The sequence below is a fragment of the Ammospiza nelsoni genome, chromosome 3 (genome assembly GCF_027579445.1).
Source record: "Ammospiza nelsoni isolate bAmmNel1 chromosome 3, bAmmNel1.pri, whole genome shotgun sequence".
In the NCBI taxonomy this organism is placed as follows: Eukaryota; Metazoa; Chordata; class Aves; order Passeriformes; family Passerellidae; genus Ammospiza; species Ammospiza nelsoni.
Window position 1 is genome coordinate 60,167,823 of NC_080635.1, and position 16,403 is coordinate 60,184,225.

Genomic DNA, 16,403 nt, shown 5'->3' on the forward strand with positions numbered 1-16,403 from the left:
AGCTGAGCTATTGCTTTTAAATCTGTCACAGCTCTACAATCAGCAGTGTAGAAATACCCTTTGAGTATGAGCAAACTGGAAAGTAGAACTGAAAACAAAACATGGACAAACTTGCACCTTCTGCTTTGAAATGCCAACACTTTCCGAGAATAACCTGTGCATCACTACCTTAAGACATTCCTCAGAAGAAGAGCTTATTTAAGAAACAGAATTGTTGTCTGAAAATGATTTGTAAGTGTGAGGAAGGCAACATATTTGTTCTGGTTGGGTGCAGCTCTGAGCTTCACACCTGCCTATAATAGGTTCAGTCTTTATGTATCTGCCTTCTTCAGTGCTCATCTCACAGCTCCATACAAGAGATTTATCCTTCAGTTTGGCAGCCAGGCTTCACTGCCAGTGGAAAAAAAAAACTTTGAGAAAGCAAGAAGGGTAAGAAAATGAATCCAGATGCAAGGGTTTCCCCCCCCTATTTTTTGAGTAAATTAACAGTCATTCTTGTAAAAAACAGAAGTAAAGGCTATTTTAAGATCACATGAATGGTTCAGAAACAAAAGCCCTCTTGATTTTCCTCTTTCAAAACATCTAAAAATTAAATATATGTTTGGTTTGCTTAAACACGTGTATCTAGAGTCTTTTTAGAGGCTTCTGGGGTGTCCTCTATCCCACAGTTTCTGATGCAATAGAACATCCCCTTTATGGTCTGTGCCATATCTGGCAGGCACACTCCAGTACATCTCAGATGATGCCTTTGCTCAGGCCCTCAACCCTCCCCAACATTTTTCAGAGCTGCTATTCTCGATGCCATCCATAGGAACTGAATGAGCATGCTCTCAAATAATGAGATCACCTATGAAAGTGCCTGGACATAATTTCAGTGATTAATTTCCACAGTTTTACTTGAAATATGAGAACAATGACTGTTACAAGCTGAATTATATAAAAAGGCCCTTAATCATGGAGATGACTTGTAGAGAGGAATGGGAGATGACAATCCATGATTCAGATATAATACAATAGTTTTCCTGTTTTCACAGCTGAGTGTCTGGTTTTGTGTTCTTACGTGCAAGTTGGATTTAAATTGCTTGATAGCCTATAAAAAGCTATCTCTCAATGATCTCCAGGGATGATTTCAGATTGAGATTTTTTTTATCTAGTATTCTAGAGCATTTTGAGGCTACTCCTTTAACTCACACTTTAAGAGTGGACCTCTAGGAAGTTGTAACCAGTATTTATTTCTAAATCTGCCCTGCCCAGAACATAAATTAATCCCAAGAGTTTCAAAGATTTTTCCTTGAAAACAATAATGACTTGGGCCTAGTTTATCTGCATGATTTCAGCAGCCAAGCTCCAGAGCAGTATGTTGGCACAATACCCTGTAGCCAACTTAATGGTGTGATTCACTGGAGCACTATTTCTCTCCTGTAACCCTGTCACTTGCAAGCACTTAATTTTATTCAAGTCCATTTGGAAACAGGTGAAAATGTACACAGAGTGCAAAGGAAAAATATTTTATTGTGAACATAGCATGTAAAAGATGCGTTTCAGAATATACTGTTATATATCAAATGAGGAAAAAAAAGCTCTGACGTGAGATAAATGAACAGTGCTTGAGACAAATGAAGAACATGCACACAGCTGTTCTAACAGCACAATTCTGATACAAATCACAACATATTATATAGCTTTTATGACAATGCGTGTAAAAATTGCAAATATTGGACCTACTCCTGCTTTGCTGTCCATTATCCAAATCTTCAGTGACTCTTGCAGGTGTGTGGAGGGAACAATGAGAGCAAAGTGACACCCCATCTCAGGCAGCAGAAGGTAGAGATGGAGGAACATCAAAAACAAAAGACAAAAACACTGTTCTACAAAAGTAAAAAGGCAAATATTATCCCAAGGAATATTATTATTTGCACGAGAAATCTTAATTGCAGCATCCTGACTCCATTAAAGCCAATGAGAGTATGGCATTGAGATCAGTGGAGCCTGAATTTCATACTGAAATTTAAAACATTCTTGCTTTAGTGTAAACATCAGCAGAAACTAAATGTCAGCATCTATAGAAGTATTCAAGTGCTGTTTAAAAAAACAATAAAAAACATACAACGCTAACCCAAAATGCCAGTACATATACAAAAGGCAGATAATTAAAAGAGGAATTTTTTCCCCAAATATACATTTTGTAGTATTTAAAACCACCAATTTTTTAATACTTGTACATCATTGTTAGGGAAGGAGTATATGAGAAAAAAAAAAACTGAATTATTTACAGTGATAAAGGAAGGGCACAGTGTTTGCTCAGATCTATTTGAAACCAGTATTTTCTACTTTGGAGTCATGACATATACCTGCACACTCAAACAGGTTTCAATGCAATGTTGAGAAGGGGCTATAGTTCATTATTATGAAATATAACCCTTCTGTGCAAGTATTTCAGCATGATTCCTCATGAGCCATTTATACCCATTCACATTTTCAGTTAAAAAAAGCCAAACAAACCAACCTGAAAAATTTCTTGCCACAATATTTTGTCTTAAACAACCTGATGAGATATTCCACAATGGCAATTTACAGTCATGCATTTGGAGACTCAGAGTCAATACAACTTTTCCATTTACTGTTAGAGTTGTGCCTGTCTTCAAAGAGTTCTTTGCTAATTTTTGTGCGGATCTCAGGACTCGTTAACAGCTCCTTTATCTGATTCAGTCTGGGTAACAGGGCCTGCGTTTCTCTGCGTAAAGCTTCCTTTACTAAGTCTGCTTCATGGCTCTCTCCTAGAGGAAAACAACAATATAATACATTTTATAACAACTAACATGATTTAGAATCATTAATATTCAGAGATAAAGAGATCATATCCGGTTTGGACAGTAGTAAGTGCTCAGTGTTTTGCCCATACTCATTTTTTATAAAAAGGTTTTCATCAAAAAATATAATTTACATCAACAAATGCTACCAAAATGTAAAGAACAGTACAGCATCACATTTAAGGGAAACTCCTGCCTTATTACATACTGTGTAATAGTATCTGCGATGAGTATCTGCAGTGGTAATTTTTAGCTTGGTATTGACTGCTGTTGACTAGGAAACAGCACGTGCTCTCACACGGAGCAAGCAGCCCTGCAGCGCTGCCAAACCCTCAGGCGCAGGGCACCGCTTCCACTTATGGCAAGGCTTCATCCATAGTCATCCACAACAATCCAAATGACAAATGCAAAATGTTCAGTTTCTCCTCAAAAAGCAAGAAAGGGACTCTTGGTATCAAGAGCGAGTGAAGACTGGAGCCGCCTGTTTCACCACTCTTGTCTTTTTTCCACCTTCCATCCCTCCCAGTAATCAGCAGATTTTCAGCAGTGCAAGCACTTATTAAACCAGTAGACAGTGTCCTTCAGTTCAGAACAAACTTTTGATAAGAGACTCACAAAGCAGAGCCTGACACCCAGCACCACTTTGCAAATTTCAGCAGGGAGCGGAACATGTTTTTCTAGTTATTCTTGGTGGGATATTTGCTCCCAGGCTTTTTGCACAGCGCTCACTTGCTGTTATCATTGTCGCTCTCATTCTTGCTGCTGCTTGCTGCTTCCTCAGTTTTTGCAGGGCTCCCATCACTCTGCCTGCTTTTGTTTTGTGTTTCTTCTAAATATTGTTGCACAGCCTTCAGCACTGCGTTCTCCACCAGCCTTTTGCTAAGGCTCACCAGCTCTGCATCGTCTGGCTCTGCTGCTTGCTTTTCACCTATGCATCACAACAGACAAGAGAAGGGATTCATTGCCATGCAAAGACAGTAGCTGAGATTGTATCAGAAGCTTCTGATTTGAGCTGGATTCTAAGTTATTAGCTTCTTCCTGATTGTAAAAAGTAATTTTTGCCCCCCTCAAGCTCCAAATCAAAATGTTCCATAAAGATGTGTACAGCCTATTAGATCAAAGATATTTCACTGCTCGTGTTTCTTATAACACTCGAGCAAAAGCCACTGGCTAACGTTATAACCCCTCATTCAGCATAGAAGAGTAAGTGTGCAAATTTAATTTTTTTTCTGGCCAATGATCACCAGTGACATCTGAGCAAAGATCATAGAATCACAGAATAGTCTGAGTTGGAAGAGGCACATAAGGATCACCAAATCCAACTCTTGAGTAAATGGCCATTAAGGCAATCAAACTCGCAGCCTTGGCATTATCAGCCCCATGCTCTGACCAACTGAGCCAATCTCAGGGTCTAACATAGCACAAGGCTTATTTACACTTCAGCAGCATTCCTAAATTTAGGTGCCACCATTTTTTGATTTTCCTTAATAAATCTAAATATATTTATTCATTGCTTGTAATTCAGGAGTTTCTCACAGGAAAAATTACTAAAACACTCAAAGCACAGGTTTCAAATATTTTTCTAAACAAAGCACAAAACTAACAAAAAACATATAGTCCCTCCCTGCCACTCTTCTGTCTTCTATCTTAAAGCTCTAACATCAAAGGATTTCAAGTTCCAGCAGTCCATTTTTAAATATCTGCAGGTAAAAACAAGAAGCTTAAATTTCCCTGTTTTGCTAAAACTTAATATGAATAACATATACAACAAACAACTATATGCATAGTGAGGATTCTCATACATCATTACACTTAATTTGAAATGGTACTTTTCCATGAAACATTTTCCTAATAAACTATAAACCCTACTGCAGAATCCTCCTTTCACAAAGAATTTGTTGCAGGAAAAGCAAATTTTATTGTCCAATTCTCATTGGTCATGCCATTTGCTAATTCACAGTCCCCTGCACTAGGTAAATAACTGTTTCCCTCCATCTGAATTTAAAGGTCATACATTTCATGTCCTCTTCAGGCATTTGCATTCTGCGACCAGTAATAAGAGGCTGCTTAGTCACACACATGTGGTGAAAGAGAAATTATTGTATGCTCTCAGCACAAAGCTTTGTACTGTTCAGTTACCTAAATTTGTCATTTTTCATACATGTAAATTTATTAAAGTATTCCAGCACATTTAGATAACAGTTATGAAAGACTTTTATTAGTCTTCCTAGTGTACTGGGAGTGATTTCACTGATAAAGCATAATTCATATGGGGATTCAAGGAGGAGAGAGAGAAGCAAACAAAACTCTTCATATTCAGAGGTAGTGCTTCTATTAGCTGTTAATCTGAACATTCTGCTCTGGAACAGTAGCTGCTCTTCCAGTTCTGGGCCTCCACAGCACTGTTAGTATGGACAAGGAAGAACTGTGCTCTCCCCCTGAAGAACAATCAGACTACATCTTGGTAAAGCATTTCTTTACATTTTGGAGAAAGCATAGATAAATATTCTAAAGATATTAAAAATAATATTGAGGGGAACAGTTTTGGTTAAAACCAAATATAAGAATACATCATAAGAATGTATTATAAGAATGTAAATATAAGAATACATTAAAAACTATTATCATTTCCAAGGAGAAATATTTCAGGCTACCATGCAACAGAGGCAGAGGCACTATTCCCAAAACCAAACAGCTACATACTCCACATTCTCTGACTCACTGCTTATATATCACTATCTCTAAATCCTGGGTTTAAGTTTATCCTTTAAATTACCGGAAGGACTCTTCTCTCTCAGGGCACCCAAGGTATTTATGAGCAGCATCTCCTCACAGCTTTTCTGAATTAATCCCACACACTCCTTTGAACGAAGCCCTTAGATTACTGATTTCCTTTGCTTCTAGTAAGGATGCTCAAAAATGTGTTGGTTGCACTGGTCTATTTAGTCACTAGAAAAATTAATTAAAACACTTTAAGATTATTTAAAATAAAACTGCTTTCCAGTTGCAGAATTTCTCGTTTTTCAGAATTGCTCATAGGTCACAGAATTCTTTACTCACACAGTGCTAATGATCTATCCATGCAACTCAGAAAAAAAAATCAATGGGAAATATGGTGCTCAGCCACTCTCACACTTGACCCTGCAGTGCTTAATATGCAGAATATGACTAATCAGTCACAGAGGCCTCCAGATACCACACAACAGTACTGATTGTATTTACTCACAGTGTAATTTTAGTTGTAGTACATCATGCATTATGGTCTGAGAAAGGCCAGAGCTTTTCTCCCATGTATACTTTCTGCAGAACAGTTGTCATTTACAGATGTATGTAAAAAATCCATATAATTACTATTGTGTTTATTATTTCAAAATAAGCAGGTAACTCACTTATAAGTACTTTCTCAAGCATGAAAAATGTCAGATTTTTATAAAACTGTACTTTTATAAATGCAGTTTATATAGCTACAGAAGAATGGATTTGTGGGCTTTGTTTGTTTATTTTTAGTATTTCTGAGATATTTGAGGCTCATCAAAAGTCTGAGGTGAAGACTGTAGCACCTCCTAAGAGAGCTCTGCGCTGCCACTGGCAAGACATCTGACTAACATGTGAATGCAAATGAATGCACATCCTTGCATGAAGATTGTGCTTGGATTTATCAATGCAGCCACCTTGGTGAACAGGCACACGGACCTGTATGATTCCCTGATGCTCTGTTTCTATTCTGATTCTCATACTCCCAAAATAGCAGTTGAGGGAGTGTCTGCAATGCCATGGTTGGCTGGCAAGGTAGCTGGGTACCATTGTATCACTCCTATTCATGACTGTAGATAAAATGAAACAGGTAATGTAATAGAAACAAGTATTGAGCATCTGTATCTACTTGACAATTTAACACACATCTGTCCTGTTTACATCTTTCCTCCCATGTTGCAGCTGCTGCTTGCCTGCTTCTTTGATGAATACAATTCTTTTGCAGCAGGCAAATGCTTCTTTGAGTGCACTGTCTAACATTATTGGAATTACTGTAATATCTGTAGAAGTCATTGCAGATATGAATGTTTTAGATTCAAAAAGGAGGTTTAAAAATTCACACTTGCTCTTTTTGTAATCTCTGCTCTGAAAAGGGAGCAGATATACCACAGCACTGTATTTGCATCGATATTGTGACACTAACTTTATTTCTGTGCCTGTGAATAAAAAAATTCCACTGTCTTCTCCTCAATGTTGTTCAGAATAAAAATGAAAAAATTATTCATTTTGTTTATCCCAGAATTCTCTTCTATTATTTTCAAGACATGAAAACCAATTCATACTCTGTGAATGTACCTCAATGCATTCATGCTGAGCAGCGTTTTTTATTACTAAAACTGAAGCATACAAGTTGTCCTGAAATGACCATAATTTTTCACAAAGGGAACTATCAGCTCCACAGAATTATTCAAAAGAGGCTTTATGATCCTACATCCTACTGCTAGCAGTTATGGACATGAACCAGATGCCTGCAGCCACAGCCAAGTTTGGATTCAAATTCACTGCTGTATCTTTCTACTGGACTAGGTTTACTCTCCAAGTTTACACCCCCTACACATTACAAGATTGTGAGCTGAATTTTGAAATACTGTATTGGAACAAATCAGATATCATGGTCCTGGTACAGCATTTTCATGGCCCTGACACAGCCTGTTTACAGGGCATGTAGGTATCTCAGATTTGGAGAGAGGCAGGACAGTTTGAAACCCTCTATTGTCCATATGATTAGCCCATGGATTGTGATTTTTTTTGTAATAGATTTAATTGAAGGAAGCAACAGGGGATCCCTTTTATAGGAAAAGCCAGTTTTACATCCTTTTACCAGCTACGCTCCAAGACAATGTTCTTCAAGCCTTCCCTTGTGGCCTCAACACACTGGGCTTTGTTCTTCCTTCCAACAATCTTCCGTGGCAACAAAACAATGATAACATGGGGAACATTATAAAAGAGACCCTTAGTATTTTGAATAGGTGACCGAGACCCACTGAGAAATTTGGTGGCAGAGGTTCTGCTCTGGGACCTAGGGAGGGCTGTGGTAACAGACATGCCTCTATCCACCTTCTGGGTTATTCTAATAATCATTTCTAATACAGTTTTTACAAACTTTATGAACACAAATATGAGCACGTGCCCATATCTAATCAACACAGTAAGTAGAGACAGGAAAGTCACAACTCTGAACATTTCCTTGTTAATTAAGAAGGACTTGCATGAAAAGTCTCTTAAGTGGTCACTTAAGAAATTGACACAAATAAGGCACTGGGAGGAAGGTGAAATTAGAATCTCATTAGGACACGAGGGTGATGACATTTCTGTTGCTGCATGTTCCCACCTGATGTGGGACATCTAATAAACTTCTTTAGGTTTACATATATTGCTCTGTAAATACAGGACTGTCTTATAAAGCAATACCAATCTGTTCTTCATGCTGAATACATGGTTTCTAGTTTGCTGGAAAGGATTTTTTAATTTTAATTTGGCACACGATGGAATAAACCTGATAAAGTAGTAATTTCTACTAAAGAGGAAATTAAGGGTGTTACAGCTATTCAGGGAAAGGGGTGCTCTTGCCAGATTCAGTAATGACAACAGAAACACCTGCAGGTCCCTCTGAGCTCCAGACTTGGCAAACATGGCAAAAGTTCGTTTGGTTTCACACAAACCCCTGTGAAGCCCTGATATAAATTTTCTGACCACCTCTAAATGAAGAAAGAGGATGTGATCTGCTAAACATATTCACCCCTCTGTAAGCAATAGGGATGTGATGCCACAGGCAAGCGCCTCCAGAACAAACAAAATTAAAGAAGTTATATAAGACTCTAGTCCTGGCATACAGGGAGTTCTGTTAAATACCTTGGGTTTATTTTTCTGTTAAAAGAGACCTGTTGACAGTGAAATTCCCCAACTCCTTTAATGAAGCTTAAATTGAACTCATTTATAAGAAGTCTAGTGCAACAGGCAGAAAAGATAGCAAAGTGGCCGAAGGAAACAAGATGGCTTAAAAAGCTGTGAGTTTTACTTGACTTTTCCCACCAACACGCCAGTAGAGAAAACAGGCCAAGTTACAGAAGTGGTTTTACATAACCACAGTAACATCCATCTTGTAACATCCATCCATCTTGCCATCTGTGCAAGATGGCAATGGGAGAACCAAAGGGTTGAGGCAGATTGTGCTAGCAAACATCCAGGTAACATTATTCACTCCCCTTCACCATCCACAGCGCTGCCCGGCACCAGCAGCTCTCAGGGAGGGCAGCGTGGGTCAGCAGGCTGATCAAAGAGAGCAGAAGAGTTGCTCTGCCCTCTAGGATGATGCCAAGGGCAAAGCCTCCTGCTGTTTTCAGAGCCTGAGAGAGGGAGAGAGATCATCAGGCTTCCAGGTTTTCCCAGGGAAAAGCTGAACTCTGGAACACGACAGACAGGTCAGTGCCTTACCTTCAGTGGTCCTCCAGAAATAATACTGAGGACACACAGGCTGCTTCCCCATCAACCTCGGTCACCAGTGACCACAGACAGAGCTGGATTGTCTTAAAGGCACAAAGACCTAGACCCTGCTAGGTCACCAAACTGAGGGAGGTGTAGGCCCAAAAACACAGCAGCTAACAAAAATGGTACATACAAAGATTTTAATTGCCACTGTCCAAACATTTTGGCAAAACTCTAAAGTCCCTGCTTGTGGACCTGTCAGCCATGAAAATCAAATGTTTACTCACCAGCATGCCAAGGCAAGTAATTTAATAAATATTCACTTCTTGTTACTGTTTCCTTATCCTTCCCATAGTCATGGGAACTTCACTGTCATGCCTTTAGGATTCATTTGTTACTACACAGCTTCCAAAGGGATGCTATTTTGGCTGTGACTTTTCCATGCTTCTGTCAAGTATACTAAAAAAAGCAATCTTTTTTGGCCTAAGACAGATTTTTAAACAAGTGTTAATAAGTGAATCTTAACAAGCTGAACCTGCGTTGTTGCTCCTCCTGAGCTCAGAAAAAGGCTCCATACAAACTCATGTTATCACAGTCTCTCACATAGCACATCTCTTTCCCTGGGGAAAGCAATTATGAATGTACTTGTAAGTTATGGACAGAAAAGTCAAATTTTAATCAACACCCATTTTCATATAATTATTAAGTTGCAGAAGCATGAGTTGTCAAACACAGCTGCATACTGTTTGAACTGCAAAAGGAAGATGAAATCTTGCAAAAAAAGAGATATAATTGCAATTCAAGAGTATGTCCAACAGTGTCCATAAAATACCATAATAATTTTAATTTTATTTAATAATTTTAAATACTGTATCTTTATAAGGAAAAAAAAGGTTATCTGCAAGGTGCTTTTAACATCTCTGTAACCATGCTTAATTAGATTCTGAATCTAATGGAAGAAGGTTAGAGTCCCCTCTCTCAGTATGAGCATCTTAGATAGGTTTGAACTGGTAGCAAAACTGCATCCAAAGGCAGACAAAATAGATGGGTCTAATCCTTTTCCTCCAGAATCTTCCTCCTGAAGGAACTAAACTCACTTCATAAGCTTCTTATGCAAACCATGAAGTTATATGGTTTTGAACATATGAGTAGGATTGTTGCTGTCTTTCCTTTCATGGGTCAAGTCTATAGAATATGACCAAATTTGCTAACAGCTTTGGGAAAAATAACAAGACACCCTTAAATCAATTTGAATTGAATTATAAAACCCGCCCAGCATTAAGTACTTATCATGACCTTTCCTATCTGAATCCCCTCTATCTATCATAGATTTTGCCTTAAATGATGTATTTAGTTTTGTTCCTTCTTCTCTCCCTTTTGTTTGCCACCTAACTTCCACTTTAAATGGAAGAGCTGAGCTGGAATTTGTTACCAGTTTTAAAACTGATATTGTGAGATGTAGCTGTATAAATGTTCACTGCTCTACCACAGAAAAGTTTGTAAACATGAAGCTGACTTTTGATATTTGGAGAGTACTAGTACATAGAAGTTTAGGCCTCTCTTTAAATGCTCTGGCGTTGAACCCATAAAACCACTGTTTGGGATCTTCTTAGGGAAAAGATCTTCCTCAACTTTTATTGCTCTCTAAAAGCCCAAATATACCCACTTGCAAGAACACTGAATCACAGAATGATTTGGTTTGGAAGGAACCTTAAAACTCATCTAGTTCTATCCCTGAAAGGGACATCTTTCACTAGACCCGGTTGCTCAGAGCCCCATCCAACTTGGCATTGAACAGTGATTGGGCATCCACAACTTCTTGGAATCACCCCCCTCTTTCAGTTTAAAGCCATTGTCCTTCCACCATATGAGCTTGAAAAAAGTTCCTCTTGATTTCTAAAGAAAAATATTCCAAAGAAAAGATAAGCAACAAACTCAGGCATGTGTTTAGTCATAATAAATTTCTCTGTGTCATGGGAGTCTTGATGACCTCAGACATGAAATCAGAATAGCTGTAAATAAAGAGTTAAGAATGCTGAAGGTAGGATTACAGCTCACTTAATCTAATTCACAGAAATTTAAAAATTGTTGCTAGAGGATGGCAGAACAAAATCTGTGGGTGAAAAAAATCCTGAAACACTACCATGCCATAGAACTAAATTTAATACAGTCAATCCTTCACATGAAAAAACAGACTTTATAATCTAGGGCAAGAAAAAAATTGAAAGAATATGAGAGAACACTAATTTTTTTCCATCCTATATTCTTTATGAATAGAGCAAATAACCTCATTTACTGAACAAGCACTTAATAATAAAAATTAACATTATTCTTGAGTCTGTTTCACCATTAAAAATCAAGAATAACTGAGTCCTAATTACTGTTTTTAAACCACTGAACTTACTTCCATATCCTTCCAATGTTAAATATCAAACAGTTATAAAAGCATTTTCTTTCTGAAACAACATAAAACTCCTTAAAACCCCACTTCCCTACCTAATACAAGACTTCTTTGATGAGATTAAATCCCTACAGCTCTAACACTGCATTCTAGGAAAATAATAACTCCCCCTCCCTTTCTTCCCCCATATTTCTACTTCCTCAAACTCAGTGAGTCAAAGACTGTTCTAGCAACATTTCAGTGAAATCAATCCAGAAAAATATGTCTGCTATGCTAAAAACTGAACTAATCATCACAATTTTTACCAATTTACTCATAATGGATTGCTCATTACCATGCCTTAAAACTGATGGTTCTCATCTCTTTACATTCTTTTTTCCATTTGCAAATTTTCTTTCTACCTACATAGTATACAGAATTCCACACCTTCCCCTTTAGCATCCCAATAATTCTAAATCTGTCCCATAACATCAGTAGAAAACTGCTTATTCATGCCAGCTGGTCTTTTGGGCCTTTATTTCTATCAGCCTAAACAGTTCTAATTTGTAGTTTCATATATTTTCTTTGTCCTCTTATTTTAAAGAAGTATTGTTCTCAGTCTTTCCTCAACTCAAGAGTAAAAGAATAAAGGGTGGGTATTCATGCCCTAACCAGTTTTTGCATTTATTTTCACTCTATTCAGACCCAACTGTGTGGTGAAAAGCTGGTACTTTAGTTTGCTTTGCCTTTACATTTTCCATACAGAAAAGTTCTGTATGGAAACACATTCTGCTGCTGATGGAGATTAAACTTGGACAGACTTTAACACATATAAAGTTTTTATTTAAAGTCTAATCCTGTACTATTTTCCTATTTAATGCCTTCTTTAAAAATTATGGTTAAAAAAAGGCAAAGGGAATAAAATGGATCTTTCAAAGTAAAATGATGCACTTATTTTGGAATGGACTTCTTATTATTATTCACTTGTGCTGAAGCAAGCATTACAAGCAGTGTCTCCATGATCCAGGCTGTATTACACATGTCCCTTCTTCCAAATGTTTCAGATCAATTGTGGCAGAGAACACACACACAATGTATGAATAGGGCACACAGGTGGGGGTCAACATAAATTAACATTTATGTCATTAAATCAGAGGATCAACTGTGCTTCAAAACACAAAAACACTACAGCACATTTCATTTTAACCGAGAAAGGTAAACTCTGACTTTAAAAGGGGGTTCAATCCCTATAACTCACCTCATCACAGGTTACAGTTTGTAGAACTGCAAGAGAAAACTCATCATTTTGTGCTGGAAAACCTCTCACATTGTATTAATGAGGTGTATGTGAAAAGCAAAAGAGGATGTGAGAGAGAAAGAAAGGAAAACCTTTTTGACTGCATTAGGCTACATGAGATGGTAATGGATTTTTAAGACAGAAAAAAATGTACATTTGCTGACTGTACTCAGCCACAGTAAGTGATACAGAAAACATGGCTGTCTTAATATGTTTTTGTTCAATCCTTTTGCTTTGTAGTAAAATGAAAGATTGAATAAAATCTCATTTAAAAATTATTGCTAGGATGTAAAACAGAATAACACAATAATAGACCATAAGGTAAGACAATTTGCCTCTTAGCAAAAGGATACAATCTCTCTGGTGAGGGAAATGAATTATCCATGCCTGAGGATTATAACTCACAGGAAACTTAGCAAGTGCCCAGATCAAATTCACCTGAGACTGGCAGATATTCAAAGGGATTAAGCCATCAGCAGGAAAGATAAAGTTAATGGTGTATTCTGAGATTTGAGGATTGGGATCCAGAGGGAATACCTAGTAAGAAGTAAATTTTCCCTCCACCAATTTAGGACAACAATTCAGGCAGGGTCAAGAACCTGACAAAAGTTCAGCTGTGTATGCTAACATCAGAACTGCAAGTCTAAAAGTACTGACTATTGTACAAGTGGCAGTGCCAAATTGGTCATTGGTACAGAGCATTTCTAGCTATTTAGGGCTCAAGGACAGCCTGCACCCAGTTAATTTTTAAGACAAATATCCAACCTCATGCTCCACAGAATTACAGAATGGTTAGGGCTGGAAGAGACCTTAAAAGATCATCTAGTTCTAAGCCTTCTGCCATGGGCAGGGACATCATGCTAACTTACATAGCATATACAACCATATACCTCAAATTCCTCGAAATCCCAATCTCTTCTGTCAGTTCTCCAGCTTCTCAACACTTATGGAAACAGGACCACTCAAGTTTTAGGAATGGCAAAATGATTTGGCTTAAAACATTATTAAATCACCAGTAATTAGCTGCTGAACAAGGCATCAGTACGCCTTGCTATGATACTTTTCAAGTTATCTTATTTTCCACTTTGCCTACAATAATTTCACAAACAATAACAGACCAATGTCATCTAAAGGACAACCCCTCACTCGACCAAGGACCTGTTGTTTGTCTTGCCTCTTTGCTTGTCTGCCTTAATCTCAAAATCTTGGTCACAACATTGCAAAATGAAGACTCTGCAGCCCAGCATCTGTCACTGACAGGAAGCTTTCCCTGAAATATATACAAAATGTTCTCTCTTGTTCTTATTTCACATGATGCAATAGAAGTAATCCCATGCTATCCTAACAGTTGCTTAATCATGTTAACCAGTTCCTCCTTCTGCCTCCTGGCTTTATAGCTTTTTTTTTGTTTTTTTTTTCAAAATTAGCTAGATCCTGCTCTCAGAGCTTCCCAAGATGCAGCTCTGCAGCTTCCCAGGCATTTTCTGAAGCACAGCCTGGGCTCCTACTTCACATTTCGAGCATTATATTCTTTTTGGAAACACAGTACTTCCTCCAAGCATCTATTTCCTCTGCTCCATGAGCTTGAGCTTCTAGGACAAAAGTTACTCTGCTCTTCCCAGGGCAGATTTAGCTAGCACTGCATGCATACCATTTCTGCTAAAAGGTTATAGGTCTGGTGGCACACAACCTTGTTGGAGAGGAAAAGAGGTAGATTTTGGGGATTGTTTTTTCCTTTCCAAAAGTGAACCTTTTCACAGATGAAATCTATTTTCACCCCTTTTTGAAAGAGGACCAAGTACAGCTTCCTGATTATTCCTGGTCAGTATAGAAATGTCAAAATTGAGAATCTGATTATTAGTCCATATTCTAGTTTCTAGAGAAATGTTTTAATGAAAACATTATAATAAAATAACTCATTTTTTCTTTCTTAATCATATAGCATCTTTAATGGAGGTTGTGCAGACCAATTTTGTAAATTTTTTTCAGAAATGCATTTTTTAATGGTTTCTGGAATTGAGGTTAGAACATTCTTCTTCCAGGAATACCACTCTCCATTAACAAACAAAGTCTTCAATTACCCACCATTAAGCGTCACAAATCAGACAGTACAAAGGGGAAAAGTACATTTAAAATATCAGCTTAGGAAGAAGTAGACAACTACCACATTTTGGTTGTGTAACAAACACTTTCCCACTCTCAAGTGTGGCTATTCTATTTCAGTAATACATGTTTTATCCATATGCTACAATTTCTACATTGTGAGTGGCTCCACTGTAAACTCACAGGGATTAAGTTATGGTAGGACTTGTCTAGCAAGACAATAGGTGGAAGCAAATGAGTTTCTAAATTGAAGGGGTAGCTGTTCATATACACTAACAGAGAATGGTATTTCATCTTTAGCATGTTACACTTTCTATTTGGCTGCAACATGGATTTGCTTGTGGATCACTTTCAAACAGAGAAGGAAAATTCAGCTTGGGTTCTCTGTTGACATTAGACAAACACCTGTTCTCACAGTACCATGAAAAGCTTCTCTGAAACCTGGTGTTTCATGCAGAGACACCTGCCTATGTTTACACATGTGAGCTCTAAAATGCCTGCACTTGTTGGCTCTAAGGCCAGTTAGCACAGAGCAACTCAGGTCCATCCCATCCAGCTCTGCGGGCCTCTGAAATGCTGTGGCTGTATCCAAACTGCCTGCTGGCAAAGGACTTGGGTTGGTGTTAACTCCTAACCAGTGCCCAGGAGCTTCTGCAGCATGTTTGCCAGGCCCAGAACCATGCCAGGGTGGTGGCATGGGCAAGGCAGTCCTAAGGGCCAGGTGCAGCCCCAGACACCCTGGCATGCAGGGCACCGGAGTCCAAGGCACCCAGAGCAGTCACAGAGTTGGGCTGTGTCTGTAGGTAGCAAAGCTGGGAAGTACATTGAGCCAAATTCTGCATTCGTGGAACAGTTACTTCTGTGGGTTTCTCCTGGCAGAGGTTTTGAATCGTAATTCCAAGGCAGCCCAGCACAAATGAAAACAGAAGTATGAACTAAGAACAGTTTCAGAGAGTAATGCAGTAGTAGCTAGAATAACATGTATGCCAGAGGACAGGATTTGGCTCCTGAGTCCAGTAAAGCTGTGGGTACAACAGAATTTCCATTTCCTCTTTTACTACAATGAAATCTGACTGCTGTAGTTCTGATTTTACCTGCAGAAGTAAGGAAATGGAAAAGCAAAATTCATAAATTTAAACATTTAGACCTTCCAATGCTTTTTACTTTCCAGGGCAGGCCTTACAGCACTTCAGAAAACCAAGCAGCTCCTTCTACTGTTTGGTGTGTAAAGAGTGGTGCAATTTGTGTAGTGAATAGACAGAGGCACCGTGCCAGAGTACACACAAATCTCAGTACACTGAGACAGGAGCATGCAATAATGAATGAGAGAAATAGTACTTCTATAATGCAGAAT

At 38.2% G+C, this 16,403-nt stretch overlaps 1 protein-coding gene across 4 annotated transcripts in view; it reads right to left on the minus strand.

The window, feature by feature from the left end:
* Window positions 1-1,492: 1,492 nt before the first annotated feature.
* AKAP7 (A-kinase anchoring protein 7) overlaps window positions 1,493-16,403 on the minus strand; it is an 80,216-nt gene continuing 65,305 nt past the window's right edge. Inside the window, exons 8-9 of one of the 4 annotated variants that reach the window (XR_009418116.1) lie at window positions 3,019-3,738; window positions 2,550-2,777 (exon numbers count right to left, since the gene is read on the minus strand). Coding sequence is in view for 3 of the 4 variants with exons in the window: in XM_059469012.1 (XP_059324995.1) it covers window positions 2,765-2,777; window positions 3,540-3,738 (212 nt within the window). In the remaining variant the exon portion in view is untranslated. Of the gene's footprint in view, window positions 3,739-16,403 lie in introns of all 4 variants that reach the window. The other 3 variants (XM_059469012.1, XM_059469015.1, XM_059469013.1) reach the window with 3 other exon arrangements.